The 26,026-nt window shown below is 55.1% G+C and overlaps 3 protein-coding genes and 1 long non-coding RNA gene across 7 annotated transcripts; 3 read left to right on the top strand and 1 right to left on the bottom strand.

Moving 5' to 3' along the window:
- The first annotated feature begins 692 nt into the window (after positions 1-692).
- Positions 693-3,173, top strand: CDKN2D (cyclin dependent kinase inhibitor 2D). 2 transcript variants are annotated; one of them, XM_027547747.1, is made up of 3 exons: positions 693-816; positions 1,094-1,249; positions 2,218-3,173. In XM_027547747.1, the coding sequence occupies exons 2-3, from the start codon at positions 1,109-1,111 to the stop codon at positions 2,575-2,577; spliced, it is 501 nt and encodes a 166-aa protein (XP_027403548.1). In that variant the 5' UTR covers positions 693-816; positions 1,094-1,108; the 3' UTR covers positions 2,578-3,173. The 2 variants fall into 2 exon arrangements, with proteins under 2 accessions (XP_027403548.1, XP_027403547.1); XM_027547746.1 differs by having other exon boundaries at positions 789-1,249.
- Positions 3,174-3,609: 436 nt separating this feature from the next.
- Positions 3,610-13,213, top strand: KRI1 (KRI1 homolog). Of its 3 annotated transcripts, none has more exons than XM_027547739.1 (19): positions 3,610-3,734; positions 3,851-3,924; positions 4,531-4,636; positions 5,326-5,431; positions 6,068-6,122; positions 6,208-6,257; positions 6,576-6,672; positions 6,764-6,841; positions 7,283-7,419; positions 8,442-8,568; positions 8,671-8,766; positions 8,856-9,026; positions 9,853-9,928; positions 10,017-10,105; positions 10,185-10,311; positions 10,396-10,526; positions 11,447-11,511; positions 11,627-11,725; positions 12,352-13,213. In XM_027547739.1, the coding sequence occupies exons 1-19, from the start codon at positions 3,641-3,643 to the stop codon at positions 12,689-12,691; spliced, it is 2,118 nt and encodes a 705-aa protein (XP_027403540.1). In that variant the 5' UTR covers positions 3,610-3,640; the 3' UTR covers positions 12,692-13,213. The 3 variants fall into 3 exon arrangements, with proteins under 3 accessions (XP_027403540.1, XP_027403541.1, XP_027403542.1); XM_027547740.1 differs by having other exon boundaries at positions 6,211-6,257; XM_027547741.1 differs by having other exon boundaries at positions 3,632-3,696.
- Positions 12,882-21,563, bottom strand: ATG4D (autophagy related 4D cysteine peptidase). The gene is made up of 10 exons (XM_027547742.1): positions 20,958-21,563; positions 20,047-20,130; positions 19,794-19,967; positions 18,891-19,164; positions 18,751-18,815; positions 15,910-16,040; positions 14,542-14,620; positions 14,383-14,459; positions 14,182-14,301; positions 12,882-13,423 (listed from the first exon to the last, which is right to left on the bottom strand). Exons 1-10 carry the CDS (start codon positions 21,187-21,189, stop codon positions 13,241-13,243), a joined length of 1,419 nt encoding a protein of 472 aa, XP_027403543.1. The 5' UTR covers positions 21,190-21,563; the 3' UTR covers positions 12,882-13,240.
- A 72-nt stretch (positions 21,564-21,635) lies between these two features.
- LOC113895917 lies at positions 21,636-24,037 on the top strand. The gene is made up of 2 exons (XR_003511951.1): positions 21,636-21,947; positions 23,689-24,037. It is a non-coding gene; the product is annotated as an uncharacterized LOC113895917 (long non-coding RNA).
- Positions 24,038-26,026: the final 1,989 nt, after the last annotated feature.

Below are 26,026 nucleotides of genomic sequence, written 5' to 3' on the forward strand. Positions count from 1 at the left end.
CTAGTACACGGTAGCGGGTCAGTAAATGTGTGAAGGCCCCGCTGTTGAAGGCCTCTGTTAAGAGCCTCCGACACCACTCTCGCCTCCCAGGCTCACCCACGTGGCAGATGGAGAATGAACTTTCTTCCACGCCCCTGCATTTGCTGTGCCAGGGCTGGCGCAGTCTGAGCCAAACGTGATTCCTTTCTCACTCACCCCATTTCCTTGCTTTATTTTCCTCACGGTGCTTAACACTAAAATTAGTAGCTCGAATGCAGGCCCCCCAGCGCCAGGAACGGCTCTGGCACACAGTGAATGAATGAAATAAAGCACTCTGCACAGTAAGAACTAACAAATATTATCGCACCGCATAACTCCAAACTGGGCGGCCCCAGCCCTACCTCCCTTCCTCTCGGAAGTGCCGAGGTCCCGGAGCAGCCCGCGCTACCCTGCGCCTGACCTTTCTCCCCTGGGTCAGTTAAACCGGCCCTCTTTCCCGCCCGCCCGTCGCTTTTGAAAAACCGAAAACCCCGCCATTGTTCGCGGTTCACCGGTCGCCGTAGTTTGTCCAATCAGAAGCGGGCCCGCCCACTCCGGCGCGCAAAGCCTCCCTGGCAACGCGTGGCCATTGGCTGCGCTGGCCAGGAGGGCGGAGCACTACAGGGTCGGGAGCTGGGCAACGCGGCTGGGCTACAACGTAGCAAGTTCATAAGAAAACAAATCCGCGGCGTTTGGGGGCGGGGCCGCGAGAGCTCTGGCTCCGCCCCCTAGAGGCCTGCTCCGCAGCGGCGGAGAAGCCGGCTCAGAACAGACCCCGCCCGTCGAGGAGGAGGGAGGGTGAGTTGGGGGGAGACCCAGCCCCCAAGGGGCGGGCGCCGGGCAGGGCCCTACGGGCTAGTGGAGGGTTGGGCCCGGGCTCTCAGCCCCTCTCTACCCACCGTCTGACAGGGGGAGGAGCCGGCCGGGAGGGCGGGGGTCGCGCCCGAGACCCGGACGGGAGAGTCCGACCCGGAGCCTCGTTGCAGGCCGGGGACGCTGCGGGAGGGCTGTTCGGGCCAGCGCCTGTGGGCTCCCCCGCACTGACCGCCGCGGGGTGGGGCGGGGGGCTTCGCAGGCCGCCAGTATCGACATGCTGCTGGAAGAGGTCCACGCCGGCGACCGGCTGAGCGGGGCGGCGGCCCGAGGAGACGTGCAGGAGGTGCGCCGCCTTCTGCACAGCGAGCTGGTGCACCCAGACGTTCTGAACCGCTTTGGCAAGACAGCGCTGCAGGTGAGCCCGGGCCGACTCGCAGACCCCTTCTCTCTTCTCACCTTGTTCCCGTTGGTAGCCGACTGAGGTCTGTTCCTGCATCTCTGGGCTGACTTGGCTCCCTGATGTCCCCTTTCTTAGGTGGGTGGTGGATGGGGTTAGATTGGGGGAGGGGAGAGCTTTCCATCTTTGGAGGATTCCTTGTTCTCTGATTGCGAAGGATTCGGTTTCCCTGGAGAAGTTCTTATTCCGTGTGTGAGGGTTCACCTTCTTTGGATCCGAGTTTCATGAAGGCGGCTCCAATGTCTTGGAGCATCTATGAACGATCCGACCGTAGGAAGGAAGGATTCCTATTTCCAAGGTGTACCCATTTTCTGGGGGTTCTCTGAAAGGTATCCAGTTTCCTGTGGGGGAGAATCTCTATTCCCGCGGGGTTTTCATACTGGCATATTTGGTGAGGGGGATTACCAGTAAGGGAATAGTCACAGATTACATGGGAGTCCCTGTTCCCTTGGGGACATTTACAAAAGGGGAACCCCATTTCATCAGAAAGCATCCCTACTATATGGGAGGGGGAAATTCCTTGGAGGAGTTTTAAATTCCCTGGCCATCTCCATTTCCTGGAGGGGACTGTTCTCTGAGGTCTGTTTCCTGGTGGGGTTCATATTTCCTGATGATTTCCCATCTGTGGGGAGAAGTGTCTCTGGTTCCTTGAGGGAGGGTCTTAGGTTCCTTGAAAATTTCCACGGGGGCTATACCCTAGCGGGAGGTGACCCGTTTTTTGAAGGTCCTTATTCCCAGAAGATCTTGTTCTCTGGGGTCTCAACAGCTGCCTGGAAGTTTATGTTCCCCGGAGTTTTTCCTTCTCTTGAGAACCTTGTATCTGGCATTCTCAACTCCCGAATGACCCCTGTCTCCAGTCACCCTTTTCCCCAGACCCCCTCCTTTGGAGACTCCCTGACCCTTCTCTACCCCCATCCCCCCACCAGGTCATGATGTTTGGCAGTCCCACCATTGCCCTGGAACTCCTGAAGCAAGGCGCCAGCCCCAACGTCCAGGATGCCTCGGGCACCACTCCGGCCCACGATGCAGCCCGCACTGGATTCCTCGACACTCTAAAAGTGCTGGTGGAGCACGGCGCCGATGTCAACGCACCCGATGGCACCGGGGCGCTCCCCATCCACCTGGCAGTGAGAGAGGGCCACACTTCTGTGGTCAGCTTCCTGGCTACCGAGTCTGATCTCCATCACAGGGACGCCACGGGGCTCACACCCCTAGAGCTGGCACGGGGGAGAGGGGCCCAAGAGCTCATGGACATACTGCAGCGGCACACGGTGGCACCCCTGTGACCTGGGGCCACCCACTCCAGCAGCAGGACCCAGCTGAGTTCTGTGTCAGAAGAGGGAAGAAACACTTTCTCCCTTTGCTCCTCCTGCCCGCTGCCGAGGGGCACCGGTTTGTGGCTTGTTGGTGTTGATTTCTGGGGTGTGTGTGTTTGACGTGCATTTCTCGTTTTTTTTTTTCTCACCCCTTTCGGTGTGTTGGGCAGAGAAGGGCTCCTACAGGCAAACAGCCACCTAAACGGTTCAGTTTCCTCCACGCCTACAGACTGAGTCCCAAGGGCAGAGCGTTTAAAACCCCAGCCCTCGAGAGTGAGAGAGTGAGGTCATCTCTTCCAAGGCTCTTGGAACCTGTCGACCTTGGCCGGCTTACGGAGAGAAGACCTCAAGTGTGCACACTGCTTTCCGGCATGGGGGAGGGGGGAGTGTTCCAAATCGATAAAAGGGTAGTATGAGTTCATTCATATTTTGTTGAAAGCTTCATTTCCAGTCCCTTGTACAGCGTTTAAAAAAAAAAAGTCTATTTATTAAGCTTTATGGAAAATATTGTTGTGTGTGTAATTTAATGTTTTTACCCATTAAATTAAGACTTGTGCATGACCACAGCGCTGGTGGCTTGTCATTTTTGAGGGGGCGATGGAGAGTCGCGTATCCAGGATGTTTGTGGGGATGGGCCCTGGGGGTCGAGGATCGTGGATGCTTTGGAGGAGGGGAGAGAGTGGTAATTCCCAGGGCGCCAGGGGTAAGTGAGCTGGGTGGGGCAGCGGTTTACGCTGTCGGAACGGAAGGGAGGCAGGAAACCGCGAGTGGAGAAAGGGCCCCCAGATGTCAGCTGGGTGCCTGGAGCCCAGAGGGTGGGGGAGTGGGATGGGCGGTGGCTGCAGCCTTCCCCGCAGAGGCGTGACTTGTGGGCGGGGACAGCGGTCTCAGGGCCAGGGATCCCGGAAGGGCTGGGGGCAAGGTTACGTGCGGCCCAGGAGGCTCCGCCCCTATTTAAAGTCAACTGTGCGTAGCCCCACCTCCAGGGAGGCCGTGCTTTCCTGACGCGTGCGCAGTAGGTTGGAGAGCAGCCATGCCGGAGCCGCGCGGGTCGTCGCCCCTGCGGGTGAACGCGGCGTTCGCGGCGAGGTACGGCCGCTACCGTGAGCGAGAGGAGCTGCAGCGGCGTGAGTGCGGGGCGCATGCGCGTGGGGGGCCGGCGCGTGTCGGGCGGTCCGCAGGTGGGGTTTGATCTGGTCCCCCAGGCTCACCTGGGTGGGGGGCTCGCATCTTTGTCCCACAGTGAAAGATCGCTACGGGGACCGGCACAGCAGCAGCGACTCCAGCTCCGAGTCTGATTCCAGCGACGAGCACGTGGTGAGCTTCTTCGCCTCCGTCTTGGAGTTGCGGGAGATGTCCAAGAGCCCTGTCTCATCCTGGCCCGGACTTACAGGGGGCAGCTAACCTCCAACCCCATCGCGCCTTCATCCCTGACAGTCTAACCATTTCTCCCTGTCTGCCTCTGTTCCCAAAATGGGGCATCCCTCTGCCCCGTGGAGCACCCAGCTTTTCCCCACACCAGCCCTGATCTTCCCAGACTCACTGAGCCATCCAGCCCTTCCTCTCTGTTTTTCATATGCCTTCTCTGCCCACCTGCCCCTGTATCATCCATCCCTTATTGATTCCAGGAAGCACCACCACCCCCTTGCCTGCTACCTTTTTTTGCTTCCTATTCTCTACTCATGTGTGGTCCACCCCCACGGGGTCCCCTCTCCCACCCATTTGACCCTCCCTTCCACTCAGATCCAGCCCTCCAGCCCTCCCCCCACCTGCCTCTACCCAGCTGGATTCTGCCATCTTCTAACCTGTACCCCTCCCTACACCCTAATTCCCACACCCTCTCAGCCCTCCTGCCCCTGTTGCTTACTGCCCCCATCAGAGCCCCCTTCTGAAATCTGTCCCCACCCCCTTTTTCTGCTCTAGGAATTTGACCCCCAGCAAGAGCGTGACTTTTATAGGACTCTCTCCTTGTTGAAGAAGAAGGACCCCCGCATTTATCAGAAAGATGCCACCTTCTATCAGCGAACAGGTCTGGGGCTGCTTCTCATGGGACCCTGGGTCCTCATGGCTTTAGAAGCTGTTGTGGCTATTTAATCTTTCCATGGTGGCTCAGAAAGTCAAGAGTCTGCCTGCAGTGCAGAAGACCTGGGTTCAATCCTTGGGTCAGGAAGATCCCCTGGAGAAGGGAATGGATACCCACTCCAGTATTATTGCCTGGGAAATCCCATGGACAGAGGAGTCTGGCAAGCTACAGTCCATAGGGTGCAGAGAGTTGGACACAACTGAGCAACTAACACTTTCACTTTTTTTTCATCTACAAGTCAGAACTGATTAGCAGAGGGACTTCCTTTGTCGTCCAGAGGTTAAGACTCTGCACTTCCATCCCTGGTGGGGCAACTAAGATCCCATATGCCACGCAGCACAGCCAAAAGAAAAAAAACTGATTACTAATCAGCCAAGAGTGTCCAGGGTTATCAACTGTTGTCACTAATAATGGCTGTGTGTCTGGCACTGTTCTGAGTGTGAATTACTCACTGAGTGATCACCACCAGCTATTACCAGGTAGTAGCAAGTGTGATGCCTATTTGATAGCTGGGAACTGGTGGCGCGGGGATTTGAAACCTCCATCTGATTCTGGTCCAGCAGTTATTCTCTGCCTGGGGGAGGAAGGGGGTTGTGGGTGTGGGTGATGACAGACGTCTTTTGGTGGCCCTGTAGCATCGTCCTCAGACAGTGAAGAGGAGCCAGCAGCTGAGAAGCGAAAGAAGGTGCAACCCATGTACCTGAAGGACTACGAGAGGAAGGTTATCCTGGAGAAAGGAGGGTGAGGAGACAGCCTAACTCCTCTGCTTCCACCTTCCCAGGGCAGGTGGACACATGGGGGACTTAGGGGTGGGGGTGGGAAGAAGCCAATGACCCACCAGAGTTGGGGGAACCTCAGAGAGCAGGAGGCTTGATGACCTGCCTGCATCCCACTGTCCCCACCCCCCAGTTGGTGCTCTGTTTTTGAATTTTTGTCTCTTTTAATCATTTTTATTTATTTATTAGTTTTTGGCTGTGCTGGGTCTTCATTGCTGCAGGGGCTTTGCTTTAGTTGCGGCAAGCAGGGGCCACGCTCTAGTTGTGGTGTGTGGGCTTATTGCTGAGGCTTCTCTTGTTGTGGAGCACGGGTTCTAGGGCATCTGGGCTTCAATAGTTTCAACATGTGGGCTCAGTAGTGGTTCCCAGGCTCTAGAGCATGTGCTCAATAATTGTGGCGTAAGGGCTCAGTTGCTCCAAGGCATGTGGGATCTTCCTGGATCAGGGATTGAACCTGTGTCTCCTCCTGCATTGGAAGGCAGATTCTTTACCACTGAGCCACCAGGGAGGCCCCAGCTGTTGCTCTTAAGAGCCCCCTACCCCACAGTGACAGACAGGCCCGGGGAAGTCTGTTCTGAAACCTTCATCCTTCTTTGCCCAGCAAATATGTCGATGAGGAGAATTCAGATGGGGAAACCTCCAATCAGAGACTCCAGGTGTGTGGGATGGAGGCTGGGTGGGAGGGTTCGGGGGCTAAGGGGCCCATGGCAGGGTCTGAGGCCCCTGTCACTCTCTCTGCAGCAGAGCTCGTCGAAGAGTTACGTGGAAGAACAGAAACAGCTGAAGGAAAGGTGAGCCCTGGAGCCGGCTGAGCTGCCAAGTGGAAGAGAGTTGAGGCTCTGAGGTTGGCAGGCCCAGGTTCAAATACAGCTCTGTCACTTAATGTGCCCACTTAATGGGCACTTGTGTGCCCTTGGGCCTGTCATTTTCTGTTCTCTGGGCCTCAGTTTCTGTATCTGTGAAATGGGGTTGATCATGGGCTGTATGTCACAGCACTGCTCTGGGCTGGTCAGGAGGAGCTCAGGGCTTATTAGTAGATAGGGCTCATCTTTGGATCAGTGGGCAGGGCCAGTGCACCCATCCTGAGGCTTGTTTTCTTGCTTGGGCAGCTTCCGGGCGTTTGTGGAGGACAGTGAGGATGAAGACAGCGCTGAGGAAGGTGGCTCCGGGTTGCTGCAGAAACGTGCTAAAAGCAAAGAGGAGAAGGTAGGTGCCGGGTCCCAGTGGGACGGGGGGTGGTGGCGGAGAGGGGGCGCCAGGAGTGTCCGGCAGATCCTCATCGCTGGCCATCCCTCAGGCCCAGGAGGATGCTGACTACATTGAGTGGCTGAAGGGGCAGAAGGAGATTCAGAACCCCGACACCCTGAAAGAACTGGTGAGTGAGTTCCCATCCGTGGCTACTGACCCCCTAAACTTCCCGGTCTGCCTCCATCCAGCCTTTTCCTGGAAACTCACCCTTGAGTGGCCAGCCAGGAGCACTTCGTCTGTTCCTTTTTTTTCCCTTGCACCGTGCGGCCTTTGGGATCTTAAGTTCCCCAACCAGGGATCGAACCCGTGCCCCCTACAGTGGAAGCGTGGAGTCTTGACCACTGGACCCCCAGAGGAGTCCCCAGGAGCACATCCTTTGAGGATGGGGGCCCTGCATCTCTGGGCCTCAGCTTCTATAACATGGGGATTATGGCACTTACTTCATAGACTGGACGTGAAGCTGCAGTCACTTACATCCACTGGCTGCCCACAATCCACGGCCCCACCCTCCTGCTTCGCTGACCCTGAGTCCTTCACCTGGGTCTTATCACACACCCTTCACCCCTAGACTCACCTCAGGGAATTCTGGAACAACCCAGAGCTGGACGAGGGGGAGCGCTTCCTGCGAGATTACATCCTCAATAAACGCTATGAGGAAGAAGGGGAGGAGGAAGACGAGGAGGAGGAAGACGAAGAGGAGGAAAGGTGAGGGCCTCTGTCCCCCAGGGGCCTGGAGGCAGCACTGGCCAGAAAGGAAAAGGCGCTGGGTGTTCACTTTATCACACAGACGGTGACAGAATCTGGAGGAGGAAACGGCACCCACTCCAGTGTTCTTGCCTGGAGAATCCCAGGGACGGGAGCCTTGTGGGCTGCCGTCTGTGGGGTTGCACAGAGTCGGACACGACTGAAGCGACTTAGCAGCAGCAGCAGCAGTAACAGAATTAGGGACTTCCCTGGTGGCTCAGTGGTAAAGAATCCGCCTGCCAGTGCAGGACACATTTCCTTGGGTCGGGAAGATCGCCTAGGGTGCTGGAGAAGACTCTTGAGAGTCTCTTGGACAGCAAGGAGATCAAAGCAGTCAATCCTAAAGGAAATCAACCCTGAATATTCACTGGAAGGACTGATGCTGAAGGTGAAACTCCAATACTTTGCCCACCTGATGTGAAGAGCCAACTCATTGGAAAAGACCCTGATGGTTGGAAAGATTGAAGGCAGGAGGAGAAGGGGACGACAGAGGAAGAGATGGTTGAATGACATCACTAACTCAATGGACATAAATTTGAGCAAACTCCAGGAGACAGTGGAGGACAGAGGAGCCTGGCTTTGTGACCATGAGGTCGCAAAGAATCAGACACAGCTTAGCGACTGAACACCAACAGCTGAGTTAGCCCTTTTTTGGGGGCTGCACCACACGGTATGCAGGATCTTAGTTTCCTGACCAGGGGTTGAACCTGTGCCCCCTTGCACTGGAAGAGCAGGCCTTAACCACTGGACCACCAGGGAAGTCCCCAGAATTGGCCTTTCTTGAGGGAGACCCAGAGTGTGGGCTCTGAAGCCAGGGGGCCCTGCTCTTGGACTTTCATGCCTCGGTTTCCACATCAGTAAAATGGGGTAACAGTGGCTCCCTAGCAGAGCGTTCTTGTGAGGATTAAATGTGTGAACACGCTGGTACATAGGCGTGCAGGAGCTCTGCTGACCCCCCAGCCCCACCCCATCTCATCCCTCAGGGTCCCTGGTCCCCCGGTCCAGCTGGCTGTGGACGATTCCTCAGACGAGGGCGAACTGTTTCTGAAGAAGCAGGAGGACTTTGAGCTCAAATACAACTTCCGCTTTGAGGAGCCAGACTCTGCCTCGGTGGGTAGCCGGGCCGGGGGCTGGGGGCTGGGGGCTGGGGAGGACCTGGCTAGAGGGTCCCAGGCCAGGGAAGGAACCCAGAATCATCTCTGGTGCCCACAGGTCAAGACCTACCCTCGGAGCATCGCCTCCTCCGTGCGCCGAAAGGACGAGCGCAGGAAGGAGAAGAGGGAGGAGACACGGGAGCGGAAGAAGAGGGTGAGTGGCTCTCAGGGTGGCCTTTGGGGGGACGTGCAGCCTGCAGGGGTTGGGGGTGTTGCTGACATCCTCTGACCTGCCGCCTGCAGGAGAAAGCGAGGAAGCAGGAGGAACTCAAGCAGCTGAAGAACCTGAAGAGGAAGGAGATCCTGGCCAAGCTGGAGAGGCTGCGGCAAGTCACGGGCAACGAGACGCTGGGCTTTGAAGAGCAGGACCTGGAGGGTGACTTCGACCCTGCCCGGCACGACCAGCTCATGCAGGTGCATCCCCAGAGCCCCAGCCTGGCTGTGCAGCCGAGTGCTCCGAGTGTGGCTCTGGAGCAAGCAGTCCTTTTCTGGCTCAGAGAAGTGACCTGACCTCTCTAATCCTGTGTTTCTTGTCTGTAAAGTGGGTCCAAACTGCAGCATTTCCCTCAGGGCTGTGAGAAATACTAAATGCTAATTAGCTTGGTAAATGCTCAAGGAACCATGGGCTGCTATATTTTCTTTAAACACATTTATCGAGCCATTAGTGTTGATTGTTGTATTGGGAGGGGGAACACAGGTTCAGTCCATGGAAACAGGCAGTGAGGCCTGGATGGGAGCCGCAGTGGGGACCCCGGGCACCAAAAAGTGGACCCAGACTCAGCCTGGGGGTTCATGGAAGGGAGAGTAAGGATGAGTAGATGGGCCAGGTGAAAAGTGGAGTGGGTAGGTGCTGTGTAGTTGAAGTTAAACCTTCACTTTCTAGGAGCTTCTTAATCCTGAGCTTCAGGTTCTGTGTTTGTTAGTAGTTTCTGTCTTCTGGGGTGCTTGTGAGAATGCAGTGAGACACAGCCCAGTGTTGGGCATGTAGTAGGTGTTTATAAGTGGCACAGTTAGCAATATTTGCCTTTCCTAGCCAGTGGAACAGGGGGGCAGAGAGCAGGAGGGTCGATGGGGCAAGATGAGCCATGAAGTGGGGGTACAGGGACCTAGACACACAGGGTTCTCCCCACATCAGGAGCTGGGTCCTGGGGGGCGGTGCTGGGGAGCCACAGAAGGTGCAGGAGCACCAGTGTCTGGTGGGGAATGGGCTCTGCTGACCCTCCCGGCCCCGACCCTGTAGAAGTGCTTCGGGGACGAGTACTATGGCGCCATGGAGGAGGAGAAGCCGCAGTTTGAGGAAGAAGAAGGGCTGGAAGGTGAGGTCACTTGGGGTACCGGGCTGGGGGTGGGGGTGCTTGGCCTACTGATCCCCTGTTCACCCCCTGCCTGTCTGGCCTGAACCAGACGACTGGAACTGGGACACGTGGGCTGGGCCGGAGCAAGGTGGAGCTTGGAGCCAACAGGAGCCACACTGCGAGGACCCCGACTTCAATGTAGGTGCCCTGGGCATGGGAACCTGCGGGGGGCGCCTCAGAGGGTCCCCTGGCAGGCCTGACCTATGTGTCCTGGCAGATGGACGCCGACTATGACCCCAGCCAGCCCCGGAAGAAGCAGCGAGAGGCCCCTTCGTTGGGCAAGAAGAAGCGGAAGTCGCCCTTCGCCACGGCTGTGGGACAGGAGAAGCCTGTGTTTGACCCTGGTGAGGGCCAGGCGGGTGCCAGTGGGTGGGCAGGGGCTCGCTGGGCCCAGCACACCCCGACAGCCTGGCTCTGTCCCCACTTAGGGGACAAGACATTCGAGGAGTACCTGGATGAGTATTACCGGCTGGACTACGAGGACATCATTGATGACCTGCCGTGTCGCTTCAAGTACCGCACGGTGGTGCCCTGCGACTTTGGACTAAGCACTGAGGAGGTGGGACCCCGGGGTACCCCAGAAGCAAGCGGGGATGCCCAGAACTGGGCATGCTGTGACACAGCCTATTTATTTCTTTATCTCCAGAACACCAGGACCAACAGTGCTAATGATAATACTAGTAATATCGCCTGCCACAAAGGTTTCTGTGAGGCAGGGGCTCAAACAGTGCTGTCCACAGGAAGCCCCAGTAAATATCAGTTTTAATTCTGTATATTGGCAGCAGCGTGGCCATTAAGACTTGGCACCAGTTGAAATCTTGACTGGGCTACTCACCAGCTGTATAACCTTGGACGTATGACTTAAGGCTCTGTAACTTGGTTTCCCCATCTGTAAAATGGGCCTTATAACAGCCCCACCTTATGACTGTGGATGTGAAACAAATGTGCTTTGAATGTCACTGTGCCCTAGCCATGATGGCTGTGGATGCTTGGCAGTAAAAATAGCCAATGATGATTGAGCTTATACCATCTGTATTCACTTCCTCATCCTGATAACCTTCCAGTAGGTTCTGAGAGGGTTGCCCAACTCATAAGTGAGGAGACTTAAGGTCTTAAGGTTGGGAACCTGGGTCTCATCTGTATTAGCAAAGCTGGTCATTGGCACGGAGACCCCTCCCCTGGTTTGAGTCTGCTGGGACCACAATATACCGGTCAGGGCCCAGATTGTAATCTGACATTAGCCATTTCCTGGCCATGTGACTTGGGGTAAGGATCCCCTTCTCTGGGCCTGTTTCCCCATCTGATGCCCCCAACAAAAAAACCTCCATTGGCCTCTGCAGAAATCAGTTCTTCCTCACCATCGGGACACTGCTGCCCGGTGGAACTAGCATTACCTTGCCTTGACCCATGAGCTGACTAAGGCTGAGTCAGGGCCCCCTGGGGCTCACTAGCAGGACCCCACCCTCCCTTCCCTTGCAGATCCTCGCTGCCGATGACAAGGAGCTGAATCGGTGGTGCTCCCTGAAGAAGACCTGCATGTACAGGTGATGGGGTGGGGCTGGGCTGGGTGCCCCGGGAGGAGGGGCAAGCAGGCTGGCAGGCAAGCATGGGCCCCATTGAGACCACCCAGCAACAGACATGTCCGCTGGGGGCCGGCAGGTCGGAGCAGGAAGAACTGCAGGACAAGAGGGTGTACAGCCAGAAGGCCCGGAACGTATGGAAAAAACAGCAGATCTTCAAGTCACTCTGCCCAGAGGAGTGAGTATGGCTGGTGGAGAGGTGGGCTTCGGAGCCCTGTCAGGCCCAGGGTTTGAGTCATGCTTTGTCAGCTGTTTGTCACATGACCCTGGGGGTAGGGTTTCCTTTCCAATACCTGGGCATCAGGTCTTGGCTGGGCCATAGCTGTATGATGTTGGGCAAGTCATTTTCCCTCTCTGGGCCTGTTTCCTCATTTGCAAAATGGAGATACAGATGGCTCACTTCTTGCTGGGTTTTTCTTTTTTTGAAGATTACATAAATCGATTCATGTAAAGTGCTTAAAACAATAAATGCTGGATAGCTATTAGCTCTTGTTACTGTTACTATGCCTGTTATTTCCTGATTTATAAATCAGGAGTGCTCACAGAGCTGACATAAAGCTAAAATGAGTTAGTTTGTGTGAAGAGCTTAGTGTAGGCACAGGCTAAGTGATCAAGAGCATCTATCTACCCACTCCAGCTTCAGAGTAGAAAAATCCCAGTGTGGTATCAGACCCATGTTTGAGTGCAGGCAGGCCCCCAAATTGTTCTGGCCACTTCTCTGAGCTGCCCCTTTTCTCATCTATAAAAACCGGCCTATAAAAATTGTGACCGGCCTGGGCTGATTCATGACTTTTCCTCCTCCAGGGCAGAGATGCCCACGGAAGCCACAGGGAAGCCACAGAGAGACAGAGCTGGCTCATCAGGACAGCTGGTAGCACCTGATGGGGCCTGTGGCAAGCGGTCCCAGCCTGAGAGCACCCCAGCAGAGGAAGAGGCAGATCCTGTGACACCCACGGAGAAGCTGGCCCCCCAGAGGCGGAAGAGGGGCAAGAAGGCCCGTCTCCTGGGCCCCACAGTGACACTTGGGGGACGTGAGTTCAGCCGCCAGAGACTGCAGGCCTTTGGCCTCAACCCCAAACGGCTGCACTTCCGGCAGCTGGGCCGACAACGGAGGAAGCAGCAGGGGCCCAAGAGCAGCCACTGAGCTCAAGGGAGCCTGCAGGGGCCCCTTCCCTTCTTATCAACTGTATGGACCCTCGCATCTACCTGTAGGCTAGGGAGTCTTCCCATCTTAGAGATGTGGAAGCTGAGGCCTACTCAACAAGCTTCCCCAGATGACTCAGGAAACCTCCCCGCAAGCCACCCTCATATGCTGGGCCCAGCAATAGCCACAGTCAAGTCAAACGGCTTTATTAGCCCCCAGCAGCCACGGCCCCTCCTCGCTCCCACCAGCTCTTGGCAGGATAGGGGCTTTGTGACCAGTGAGGGGCATGGACGGTCCAGTGCAAACTACAGTACGGAGTCAGGCCCTGAGTGGGTGCCCGGGGGCCTCCCTCCCTGCCCCATGAAGAGGGCCCAGCTGGTGGGAGGCAGGTGTGCGGGCTCTGTTCCTGGCTGAACGGCCCCAGCCCGGAGGCTTCCTGGACTGGTCTCTCTCAGCTGCACTTGTCAGGGGGGAGTTCAAGCTCCCACACCTAACATGACATAAATTAAAAAATAAATAGGGTTGTGTCTTCTCCCTTATTCCCTCCCTTTATAAAAACACAAAGTCCTCAGAGCTTGGGCGTTTAGCCTTGAGGAGCCGGCCACTGCGAGGGAGCCGCAGTGTTTGCTGGGAGGGCGGGGAGCAGAGGTCATCCAGGCTGTGGTCCTGAGCGTGGCCCTCGACCAGGGTGAACATGGGGTATCGTTCTGTGGCTGAGGAGGAGCTGAGGACCTGTTGGGAGGAGAGCGAGCAGCTCAGTCCCGAAGCCATGGTAATTATCCAAGTAGATACAATTAACAGCCATACTTAACCAGGTGCTTCCTGAACTCAACTTCCACCCCTCCAGCACAGTGACGCAGAGCAGCCAATCAGCACCGTCTGTGCTCTGGCTACAGTGATTGGCTCAGTAATGAGCATGTGACCTTGTGCAACCAATGAACCACAGCCCTGGGATTTTCTCTCTGCTAAGAACATGGGGCTCTTTCCACTGAACTAGATAGTGGGGGGCAGCTCCCCTGGTGGCTCAGCAATAAAGAATCCCAGGTTCCCTGGGTTGGGAAGATCCCCTGGAGAAGGAAATTGCAATCCTCTCCAGTATTCTTGCCTGGGAAATCCCATACACAGAGGAGCCTGGCAGGCTACAGTCCATGGGGTTGCAAAGAGTCAGACATGACTGAGGACATGCACACACCCAGAGAAGCTGGTGGTCATTTCTTGCTACCCTAAGGGTAAATCCCCGATAGAACAACAGAACCAAAGGACAAGGCAGGTCCTGCCACTTCAGCCTCTGGGGAGCAGCTGTTCCCTTAAATTTTTCATTTCATGACGCTTTTTGCTAATCAGACCTAACCCAAGCTGAAAAACACTGTAGGGCTCCTGCAGGATAATAATCCTGACAACATGGCCAGGTCTGCTGGCCTCATGGCCTCTGTTCCTCTTCTGCTGTAGACCTGCCCTTGCCCCCCCGGCCCCCAGCACACCCGGCTCACCCTGGTCAGCTCTGAGCAGAGCGTCTCAAACTCCTTTCTGTCTCCAGCATAGAAACCCACGGTACAGCTTGGGTCCATCTTGGCAAAGGCCATCTTGCGGGGTGAGGTGCAGTGGAAGGACTGGGGTGGATAGACGAGGGAGGCTTAGCGGGTTCCCTCCACACGCCTCCAACCCCACCCTGGGGATCCCAGCTCGCTCACCTCCAGGGGGAAGTCGGCCTGGCTGACATCCACGGTGGGCTGGCAGTAGTGCGGGTCCAGGTAGAGCAGGAAGTCATCTGTGGGGAGGACATGTGAGGTGGGGGTGGCGGTGGAAAGGGGGGTGGGGGGATGCCACGGAGCAGCATGGTGTGGGCCTACCCTGGTAGCCGATGAAGTACAGCGAGTGGCGGGGCTTGCCGCCCATAATGCCCAGGCACAGCTCTGAACGAAGGAGCTCCTGCGGGAAGGAAAGGGGGTGGAGTGAGGGCCCAGAGCAGGTGCTGTCAGGCACCCAAATGCCTCGCAAAACCCCAGAGCTTCTTTACTGGTGGCTCAGTGGTAAAGAGCCCGCTCACCAATGCAGGAGACATGGGCTGGATCCCTCCTCGGGGAAGACCCCCCCCATGCCACAGAGCAACTAAGCCCATACGCCACAACTACTGAGCCTGTGTTCTAGAGCCTGGGAGCTGCAACTGCTGAAGCCCGTGCCCTAGAGCCTGTGCTCCCCAACAAGAAGCCATTGCAATAACAAACCTGCACACCCCAACAAAGAGTAGCCCTGGCTCGCCACAACTAGAGAAAAACCTGTTCAGCAACAAAGACCCAGCACAGCCAAAAACAGATAAATAAAATCATTAAAAAAAAGACAAAGGCCCAATGTGTGCAAACCCAAGCCGGGGCCCTGGGGGGTGGCAGTGACCAAGACAGACAAAACCCTGTCCCCATGGAGCTTATGTGCTAGTGTGGGAGAAGGAAGAACAAGAGGAGTAAGATCTGTCATGTGTCAGAAGGTGGCAGCTCTCTGGAGAATAAAAAGAGGGAAGGCTTTGCAGTGTTAAGCAGGGGGAGTCAGGAAAGACCTCAGTGAGAGATGATGTTTCAGCAAACAGTTAAGGGAATTCAGAAATCGTTTTGGGAAAGAGCACGCCAAGTGATAGGAATGGAAAGTGCAAAGGCCCTGAGGCAGGTGTTTTCTGAGAACAGAAAAGAGGCCTGTGTGGCTGGGGCAGAGTGAAGTGAGGTGGAGAGTGTGGGCAGATGGTAGAGGGCCTTGTGGGCTGTGGGGAGATCGCTGGCCTTTGTTCTGAGTGTAAACACACTGCGGTCTTTGCAGCCTAGCTGTTCCTTCTGCCTGGACACCTACTCCCCTGGCTTCTCATCTGCTTCTGGCCAGAGAGGGGCTTTCCGAGGCTGGGCAGCCACCCCCACCTGCCCTTCACCATGTTAGTTTTGGTTCCTTTAGCGTGCGAGTTGCAATGCCACAGCTGTCAACCGGGTCCCACACCTACTGCCTGTCACTCCCCCACTAGAATGTCAGTTCCCAGAGGGCATGAACTGCTGCCTGTTCACCTTTGAGTCCTCAGCAGCTGAAAGGGCTTTTGGCACAAAACAGCTGCTTCATAACTACTGGATAATCCAACGAAGAGACAAAGGAAGCATAAACCCCTAACCCAAGCTGAAAATGTCTGCAGGGCTCCAGTGAGGGGGGCTGTGCGGGGAGGCACGGGGGAGCCTGGCAGAACCTACCTTCACGCAGGGCACGTACACGGGGTTGAGAGTTTCTCCACCAAGCCGCACTGGTACCAGGATGACCACGGACTTCCATTCAGCCGTGGGGTCTGGCCGGGCCACCAGGCGTGCCACGTCCGCTTTGTATACTGCAAGGACAGGGCAGCAGGTCACGTTCTCGCCCGCCTTCCAAGTCTCATTGTATGAACCTCCATCCTTGGGGCCCAACCTCACCTGAGCAACCTCCCTGGATGACACTCCTGTTGCTGGCAGAAACGCTTTCCAGCATTCCCCACCCTCCACCCCAAACTCCCTCAGACAATCCCAGGCACGCCAGGCAGGTATGGACACCTCCATTTCAGTTGCCTCAGAGGGCAACTGAGGTCCTGAGATTATGACAAGGAGTGTAAAGCCAAGAGGGAGGTGAAGAGCTTTCCCCACAGCCCAGAGTGCCTGCCCAAGCCCGGGCCTGACCAGTCTTCCCCTCCTCGGCACCTGGGTTTGCCGAGATGGAAATGGGAGCACCAAGCAGTTCGTCAGTCAGCTGGATGTCCCTGTGTGTCCCTCAAGTTTCATCCGCTGGTCTCTGCTTTCCTGTCATCTCCCTCGTGGCTACGTAACCCCCTCCTGACTCCCAGAAAAATACATTCAATCTTTCCTGGAGACAAGAGCTGCAATGGTCTGAATGTCTCAGTCATGTCCACCTATGTCCAAACCCATGGACAGTAGCCTGCTAGGCTTCTCTGTCCAGGGGGTTCTCCAGGCAAGAATACTGGAGTGGGTTGCCATGCCCTCCTCCAGGGGATCTTCCTCACCCAGGGATGGAACCCGCGTCTCTTAAACATCTCCTGCATTGGCAGGCAGGTTCTTTACCACTAGCACCACCTGGGAAGCACCCTCCCCCGCCCCCATCCCCCATTTCATATGTTGAAATTCTAACCCCCACCCCCCACCCCCCGGAAGTGATGGAATGAGGAAGTGGGAGGTGATGAGGTCATGAGTGACATCACTGCCCCGGTAAAAGGGACCCCAGAGAGCATGCTTGCCCATTTTGCTGCCTGAAGATACAGAGAAACAAACCAGGAAGTAGGCCCCCAACAGACCCCCAAACAGCCAGTGCCTTGATCCTGGACTTCCCAGCCTCCAGAATTATAAAAGATAAAGACCTTGTTTACAAGCCACCCAGCCTGTGGGTGCTTTTTTTGTTTTGTTGGCTATGCTGTGTAGCTTGTGGCATCACAGTTCCCTAACCAGGGACCAAAACCAGGTCCCAGCAGTGAAAGCACCTAACCACCGGACCACCAGGGAATTCCCTGGCCTATGGTCTTTTCGTTATACCAGCCCTAACAGGCTAACAAACAGGCTCTCTGTGAAAAATTACACCTTGCCCCAAACATCTATATTTTTTCATTAAAATGTATAGGATCTGTAGATTCCTTGATATCAATCCACAAAAGCTCCCTTTATAAACTGATTGGGAGGGCATAACAATGAGGGGGGTTTCCCTGATAGCTCAGTTGGTAAAGAATCCGCCTGCAATGCAGGAGAACCCAGTTCGATTCCTGAGTTGGGAAGATCCGCTGGAGATGGGATAGGCTATCCACCCCAGTATTCTCAGGCCTCCCTTGTGGCTCAGCTGGTAAAGAATCCGCCTGCAAAGCAGGAGACCTGGATTCGATCCCTGGGTTGGGAAGATCCCCTGGAGAAGGGAAAGGGTACCAACTCCAGTATTCTGGTGTAGAGAATCAGTCAAAGAGTCAAACACAACTGAGCAACTTTCACTCAATGAGAGCTAATATTCAGTGAATACTTACTATATGAGAAGCTCTGTTCTAAAAGTTCCTTTTTTTTAAATTTAAAAATTTTATTTATTTTTGGTTGTGCTGGGTCTTCATTGCTGCTCTGGCTTTTCTCTGCCTGCAAAGAGCAGGGGCTACTCTCTAGTTGTGTGCACAGGTTTCTCATCGCCAGCAGCTTCTCTTGTTGTGGAGCACGGGCTCCAGAGTGAGGGCTTCAGTAGCTGTGACCCCTAGGCTCGATAGTTCTGGTTCTGGAGCACAGGCTCAGTAGTTGTGGCGCATGAGCTTAGTTGCTCTGTGGCATGTGGGATCTTCCTGGATCAGGGATCAAACCCATCTCTCCTGCATTGGCAGGCGGGTTCTTTAGCACACTGAGCCACCAGGGAAGCCCCTAAGAGTTACGTTTATCACTGACTCACTTAATCCTCATGAAAACCTTGTGAGGCAGAGGAGACCTGACTTTCGTATGCGTTAGCACTGTTTACAAAGTAAAAGTGAGTTGGGGACTTCCTGGCAGTCCTGTGTAAGAATCTGCCTGCCAATGCAGACATAGGTTTGGTCCCTGGCCTGGGCAGATTCCACATACCGAGGGAACTAAGCCCATGCGCCACAACTACGTAATCTTGAGTGCCTGCAGCCTGTGCTCTGCAACAAGAGAAGCCACAGCAATGGGAAGCCCATGCACCACTAGAGAGTAAGAGAGAGTAGCCCCTGCTCACCACAGCTAGAAAAAAGCCCACCCACAGCAACAATGAACCACTGCAGCCAAAAATAGTCATTCTTTTTAAAAAAAGAGTGAGTTGGACCTGAGAGAGGAATTCCTTCTGTCCTTTATTCTATTACTCAGAGAAGCCCCTAAAGCCTCCTCTCCTGATTCCAGAGAGAATGAAGGGATGCTGAGCAGCGCCCCCGCTGCCCGGTGTGGGCCTCCAGTCCTTTCCAAGGGCCCCTCTGCTGCAGAACTTGTTTCAGCCTCTGAAGAAAGTGGGTCCTAATAGGCGGGTGAGGCAGTGACTGGCTCAGGGTAAGAACCCCGTGACCTCAGCCCCCAGTCCCTTACCTGTGCAGTCCTGAGAGACGTACACCACCAGGCGGGTGACCTCTGAGCAGCTCTCCACCGCTTTCCTGGGGATGGGAGGAAAGGCCTGAGTTCCCCGGGGGGCACCCAGGGGCTCCCGTGCCCCCTGCCGCGGCCCTCACCTGAGTATGTGTGCCACCAGAGACGGCCCATACCAGTCGCCTGCCTTCTTGCCTGAGCCCTGCCCCAGCTCCACCAGCCGGTGTAGGCCAAAGGGGGCCCGGGGGTGGTCAGCGAACCAGGACACGATCTGCCGGTGCCGGCGCTCCTGCTCCAGCTCAGGGGCCTGGGCCCAGCGCGGAGGCAGCCACCGCGCAGGCCCCCGGCGTCGGCTGGGAGAGCCCAACCCCGGCGGCTCGGAGGGGCCCAGGCCTGCGCCCTGGCACCACGTCCAGTCTGGTAGGGATGCAGCAAATAGTCAAATGGCGATGGCATGGGGGGTGGGGCAGTTCCCATGATTCACACACAACACTGATGCTCCATTAGAAACCTTCGTGTTTAACTACACTCTTCACATTCCTTAAACTTAACTATTATTTTTTACATTTTGGCTGCACTGATGCCATGCGGGAGCTTAGTTCCCTGACCAGGGATTGAACCTAGCTCCCTGCAATGGAAGCACAGAGTCTTAACCCCTGGGCCACCAGGAGTGAGTGAAAGTCGCTCAGTCATCTCCAGCTGTTCACGACCCCATGGACTGGGGCCTGCTGGGCTCCTCTGTCCACAGAATTCTCCAGGCAAGAATACCAGAGTGCATAGCCAGTCCCTTCTCCAGGGGATCTTCCCAATCCGGGACCAAACCCACATCTCCCACTTTGCAGGTGGATTCTTTACCGTCGTCTAAGCCACCAGAGAAGCCCCCTTAAACTTATTTTATAAACAACTCTCACTCCACCCCCAAATTTAACTTTACACACAATTCTAACAGGCCTTGAAATTCTTGGTTTACAAACCATTGTTAACACTGCTGACCTGGGGTTGGCGCTCTACTCCTACTGTGCCCTTCCCCCTCCACCACCGCTCACCTCTGGGCAGGAAATGAAGCAGAAGGCCCTGAGCCAGCATCATCTGCCCACTTCGTAACATGCACCCCCAGCCACAGTCTGAGGTCAGGCTGCCTCCCGCAAGGGGTGGGAAGTCCCGGCGGTATGTGAGCCATAGGCGAGATACAAAGTCCCGCTGGAAACGCTGGATGTCACCTGCAAGAGCAGGCTTGTTAACCACCAGAAACACCCCTTTGGGGCCTCCTCCAACCCTAGTCAGGGGCCACCAGCTCACCCTCGCCCTCGAAGCGGTAGCGGCGGCCACAGAGATGGACACTGGAGATCTTGCTAAAGCTGGTCCGGCTTTTGACTGCCCAACCTGGGGAGACACAGGGCAGCCCCCAGCAAGATGAAGCACTTGCTTGGCAGACACACACCCTAACAGGACAGCAACAGCGCTTATGTGCCCCCACGTGTGACACGGGGACTCTCCTAGTTCTTATGTCAGGGTAGGCTCTTGGGGCATCCGTGCTACATTCCTCTCAGATGGAGGCGGGGCCCCTGGTAACAGCCACATGTGCTGCCTGTGCATGCTCAGTCATGTACAACACTATACCACCCCAGCTGTGTATACAGGGTATGGACAACACTCTACCACCACAGTTATGGACTGTAACCTGCCAGGCTCCTCTGTCCATGGGATTCTCCAGGCAAGAACATGGAAGTGGATTGCCTGTTTCCTCCTCCAGGGGATCTTCCCCACCGAGGGAGTGAACCAATGTCCCTTGAGTCTCCTGCACTGGCAGGCAGATTCTTTACCAACTGCGGCACCTGGGAAGCCACACGCATGTCTGCTACTAATTTCAGGATGAATCAAAGCAGGTCTGATTATTGTACCCATTTTACAGAGGAGGAAAATGGAGGCACAGGGAAACAAAAAACCCTTGTCCTAGGTCACACTGAGGAGTCGACTGAGACTTGAAAACACATTCCCCTTTGGACCTGCCAGCCAGCGGCCCGCCCTGGGCTGGGCAGGGCGGGAGACGACCCACAGGTGACTCACAGGAGGGGAACAAAGGGTGGAATACTTGGCAACGGCAGGGTCCTGGCTCTCCTAGACTCCCACCGACTTCCTAGCCCTGCCCGCCTGAACTTCAGCTCGCTCTCACGTCAGAATCGAAGCCCCGGGCCCCGCCCCCTCCTCACCGTACTTGACGTTGTTCCAAGCGGTCAGGAACTTCGCCTTAAACTTGTCCACTTCGTCCGGCTCTCCGGGGCCGGTCCCGGGCGATGCAAGAGCGGGGCCGCTAGCTCCGGAGGGCCCCAGGCCGTGGGGGTCCGGGGTTCGGGGTCCCCGCGGCCTGCGGCCCTCCGGGCGGCGCGCGTCCTCCGGACTCCCGCTCCGGTACTGAGCGGCGGCCGGCGACACGGAGTTCATGGGCGCGCCGGGAGGGCGGACCGAGGGCCCCGGGGGCCGCGTGCGAGCGCCCCAGAGGCCAGGACGCGGCCGGGACGCGGACGCCCAGGAAAGTGCTAGTGGGGCCCCGGCGCGGCGACCAGGCCCCCGGGCCCGGTGCGGGACGCTATCGCCGCCGCCGCCGCCATTTTAGCGGCCCTGGCCCCGGGAGGGAGGCGGGCGTGACACGGCCGGACGCCCCGCCCCGGCCCGGCCCCCAGCCTGGGTCCCCGGCCCCGGTCCCGGGTGGCGGCGCTGGGGCCTCCTGACGCGGAACCTCCCGGCAGCGCCACGCGACCCTCACCGCCGCCCGCCTTATCGCAGCGCCCAGGCGCGACCGAGCCCCTGCAGCTACTTATCGGAGGCCCCAGAGCCGGGATGCCCCGCCCTGGTCCCGCCCCGCCCCCGGTTTCGACCCCGCCCCTGCCCGGCCCCGGCCCCGCCTCCTCCAGGCGCTGAGGGACTGACTACCCCCTGCCCGCGAGGCGGGGCCCCTTATGCCGTTTGCACCTGCCCGCGTCCCCCGAGGGATCAGAGCGCCCCTCCGAGAGCTGCGCACCCAGGACCCGCCTCCACCGGGGCCCCAATCTGTGCGTGACACCAATTCACCAAAATCCCCCTTCAAGCCACATCTCTACGTGCTTCAGTTTCCCCAGGAGCAAAAAGGCGCTCGAAAATACAACACAAATGAATCTTCCTAATTTTACTGAGGGAAAGACGCCAGACCAAAAATTTAAAAAGTATGTACTCTATGGTTCTATTTAAACTCTAGAAAATGCAACCTCATCTATAGTGGTTGCCTGGGGGTTGGGTGCGGAGACGTGGGAGGGAGGGATTAAAAAAAAGAACTAGGATTTGTTTAGTATTAATATCTTGATTATGGTGATTGCTTCCAGCTCAACGGATTGTGCACGTTAAAAGTGTGTGGTTTGTTATGTGTCACTTATACTCAATAAAACTGCAATAAATGTTTTCAATGCATCTAACTCAGAGGAACGTTTGGAAGACAGCTGAGTTCATCTCTCTAAAGCGCTTAGCGTGGCATTTGAGGCACAGTTAGGGCTCAGCGAAAGCCAGTCGTGACCTCACAGGCAGAATGAGTGTAGTGACCCTGGAAACCACAGAGAGGGTGGCCTCTAGTGGCCAGCTCAAGGGCTGTGTCCCCAGCCAGCTGAAGGAAGTTGGATGAAGGATCTGGACAAGGCTGTGTGATGTGAAGACCTGCCTCCTTTCTCAAATTCAATAGGTACCATCCCACCTCAGGACCTTTGCACCTGCTGTTGCCTCTGCCTACACCTCTGTTCCCTGAGATGTCTGCATGGCTCTCTCAGCCTCCTTCAGGATTTTATTCATATCTCATAACTGCAGTGTGACCATCTTCAAAATTCCACCCCATCCCTGCCCTTGGGACCCTTCTCCCTTCCCTGCTACATATATATATATATATATATATTTTTTTTTTTTTTTTTCCAGAGCAGTTATCATAAACTGATTGTCTGAGTAAGCTGGGGCTGCTATAATAAATAGGGCAGCCTGGGCGGATTATGTAACAGACATTTCTTTCTTTTTAAAAAATGTTTAGACATTTATTTATTAATGGTTGCACTGGGTCTTCATTGCTGCTTCTCAGTGCAGTAGCTTCTCTTGTTGCAGAGCACAGACTCTAGGCCCGAGGGCTTAACGGGCTTCAGTAGTTGCAGCATGCAGGCTCTCAGTAGTTGTGGCCCACGGGCTTAGTTGCTCCATGGCATGTGGGCTCTCCCTGAGCCAGTGATAGAACCCCTGTCCCCTGCATTGGCAGGCAGATTCATATCCACTGGACCACCAGGGAATTCCCAGCCGTTTATTTCACATAGTTCTGGATGGTGGAAGTCCAAGATCAGGGTGCCAGCACTGCAGGGGTCTTGGTGAAGTCCCTGTTCCTGGTTATGTCCTCACATGGCCTTTCCTTGGTGCATTGCACACAGAAAGAAATACCTTGTTTCTCTTTCTCTTCATAAGGGCATTAATCTAATTATGGGGGCTGTACCCTCAAATCCTCATCTAACCCCAATCAATTCCCAAAGGCCCCACCTCCTAATAACTTCACATAAGGAAGTTGGATTTCAAAATATGAATTTGGGAGGGGGGACACAAACTTTCAGACCAAAGCACTGATCTTCTATTTATATATAATTCATATTAAGTTATATCCACTGTCCCTACCACACCACGAGGGAAGACGTCTCTGTCCATCTTGGTCACTGCTGACTCCTCAACACTCAACATGGGCCTGGCTTACATAGGTGCTCAAGCAACTTGTGGAATGCAAGGAGAGTTTATAGCCTCTTGGGGGCAGACTGACTGGGGTGGCCACAGGTGACCCCCTTCTGTCTGATTTCCTCCCTGGACCCCCTTCCACCACGGCCACCACTGTTGATGGAAACTGCCCACCTTGGCCAGGCAGGATGATAACCACTTGCATGCATGGTCTCACAACAGGAAATTCCAATAAAGACTACAACGCTGCCAGCAAAACTAACCAGGAGAATTCCGGAGGAGCCAAAAGGAGGGAGGAGATGCCAGTCCATCATATGTCCTACCAACCTCCGATGATCCTTTGCGCTAAAGTCCCTCTTGACTGAGAGATTCAAACCACCAGGAAGGACCCTGAGTCAGATCAAATACAGGCCAAGCAAGATGACTGGCCAGAGACAACTCGGAAACTAACCCCATCACCATAAAACGTGAGACTTCGAGCCATGTGGTAGAGCACTTCTCCTGGGTTCCCTTACCCTGCTGCTCTCTGCCTGGGTGCGCCTTGCCAATAAAGTCTTCTACTTTGTCACCACATGTGTCTCCTCAGACAATTCATTTCCAAGTGTTAGACAAGAGCCCATTCTTGGGCCCTGGAAGGGGTCCCCCTTCCTGCAACAGTTTCTACCTGGAGGAGGGCAGTGATTTACTGTGACCCTCAATTCCTTCCCTTTACCCCCATTTCATGCAAGTATAGCCACAACCTCAGCTGTCCACCTGGTGTCTGTCCCCACCCAGCATCCAGTTGCCACTTGTATCCCCCCTTGGAGGTCCTCCAGGCTCCCCAGGTTTGGTGCACCCTTAATTGATCCTGTCTTTCACCACCACTGGCTTTTCCTTCCATGCCCTTGGCTCCCCCATACCCAGGCTTCATTGTCTCCCTTCCCAGGGTCTCTCAGTCCACCTACTAATCTGTCTGTAATTGTCCTCATGTCCCCATAGGGGCATAGGCTGCAACCAGGTGTCTTAAACAGATGATCTTGCTTCTCTGTACCTCAGTTTCTTCATCTGCCAAATGGGGTAGTAATTGTTCCTACTTCCTAGGGCTTCGGAGAAGAATGAAATTAACATGCAAAATGCTTAAAACACAGCAACTACCACTTTACTGTGAATTGTTACTGCTGTTGTCATTCTTACTCCCACCACTGCCCTCTGAGGTCCGGCCCCCACCACCACTGTTGTGTCCTTCTTGGCCTCCTGCATGCCATCGTTGACCCTTCAAAACCACACAACAGTTGGAAAAAACTCTTTTTAAATATTTCTTTATTTGGCTGCACTGGGTCTCAGTTGTGGCATGCAGGATCTTTGATCTTTGTTGTATCATGTGGGAGTTTTAGTCATGGCAAGCAGGTTTGTTTCATTTATTATTATTGATAGTTGTGGCACGTGAGGTCTTTAGTTGTGGCATATGGAATCTAGTTCCCAGGTTATCAGACCCTGGGTCCCCTGCATAGGGAGCTCAGAGTCTTAGTCATTGGACTACCAGGGAAGTCCTAGGAACATGCCTATATATAAAATTATTTTCCTGAACAATTTCCACCACACACACAAAAATCTAGAGCAGCATTGTTCAACAGAAACATGAAGTACATTTTTCAATATTCTAGTAGCCATGTAAAAAAAAATGTGGATAATTGGATTAAAAAGTGGGCATGTGGGACTTCCCTGGTGGTCTAGTGGTTAAGAATCTGCCTAGCCATTCAGGGGACATAGGTCTGATCCTGGTTGAGCATTTAAGTGGAGAAAGAAATGGCAACCTACTCCAGTATTCTTGCCTGGAGAGTCCCATGGACAGAGAAGCCCGGCAGGCTATAGTCCATAGGGTTGCAAAGAGTCGGGCAGGACTGAAGTGACACAGCAAGCATGCGTGCATGAGGAACTAAGACCCCACATGCTGGGGCAACTGAGCCCGAGTGAGACAGCGAAAGATACTGTGTGAAGGAATGAAGATCCCGAAACTAAGACCCGCTGCTGCTGACAAGTGCTCAGTCATGTCCAGTTCTTGAGACCCCATGGACTGTAGCCCACCAGCCTCCTCTGTCCATGGGATTTCCCCGGCAAGAATACTGAAGTGGGTTGCCGTTTCCTTCTCCAGGAAGATCCGCTACTGCTAAATTAAAAAAAAAATTTAAGTGGGCTTTAAGCAGACAGGGTAGAGATCCCTGGAGGAAAAGAACCAAATACCCCTTTTTGACATAAGAAAAGTGAAACTGAAAGTCATTCAGCCATGTCCTACTCTTTGCGACCCCAGAGACTGTAGCTCACCAGGCTCCTCTGTCCATGGGATTTCCCAAGGTAGGACACTGGAATGGGTAGCCATTCCCCTCTCCAGGGGATCTTCCCAACCCGGAATTGAACCCAAGTCTCCTGCATTACAGGCAGATTCTTTACTGTCTAACCCACCAGGGAAGCCCTTTGACATAAGAGAAGCCATTTATTTTTTCCCTGAGTCATTTTGTGATCTAAACCTGGCTACAAGCTTGCCCTTGATCAAGTCTCAGTAATTAATGATTGTAAGGGAAGG

Source organism: Bos indicus x Bos taurus, chromosome 7, assembly GCF_003369695.1.
Source record: "Bos indicus x Bos taurus breed Angus x Brahman F1 hybrid chromosome 7, Bos_hybrid_MaternalHap_v2.0, whole genome shotgun sequence".
NCBI lineage: Eukaryota > Metazoa > Chordata > Mammalia > Artiodactyla > Bovidae > Bos > Bos indicus x Bos taurus.

Excerpts from the sequence above, each read along its gene's own strand:
- KRI1 (XM_027547739.1), top strand. The coding sequence starts at position 3,641 with ATGCCGGAGCCGCGCGGGTCGTCGCCCCTGCGGGTGAACGCGGCGTTC. Across the intron at positions 4,637-5,325 it reads CACCTTCTATCAGCGAACAG|CATCGTCCTCAGACAGTGAA; the intron begins GTCTGGGGCTGC and ends GTGGCCCTGTAG. Across the intron at positions 7,420-8,441 it reads GAAGACGAAGAGGAGGAAAG|GGTCCCTGGTCCCCCGGTCC; the intron begins GTGAGGGCCTCT and ends CTCATCCCTCAG.
- CDKN2D (XM_027547747.1), top strand. The coding sequence starts at position 1,109 with ATGCTGCTGGAAGAGGTCCACGCCGGCGACCGGCTGAGCGGGGCGGCG. Across the intron at positions 1,250-2,217 it reads TTGGCAAGACAGCGCTGCAG|GTCATGATGTTTGGCAGTCC; the intron begins GTGAGCCCGGGC and ends TCCCCCCACCAG.
- ATG4D (XM_027547742.1), bottom strand. The coding sequence starts at position 21,189 with ATGAACTCCGTGTCGCCGGCCGCCGCTCAGTACCGGAGCGGGAGTCCG. Across the intron at positions 16,041-18,750 it reads CGTCTCTCAGGACTGCACAG|TATACAAAGCGGACGTGGCA; the intron begins GTAAGGGACTGG and ends CTGTCCTTGCAG. Across the intron at positions 14,460-14,541 it reads GTACTTCATCGGCTACCAGG|ATGACTTCCTGCTCTACCTG; the intron begins GTAGGCCCACAC and ends TCCTCCCCACAG.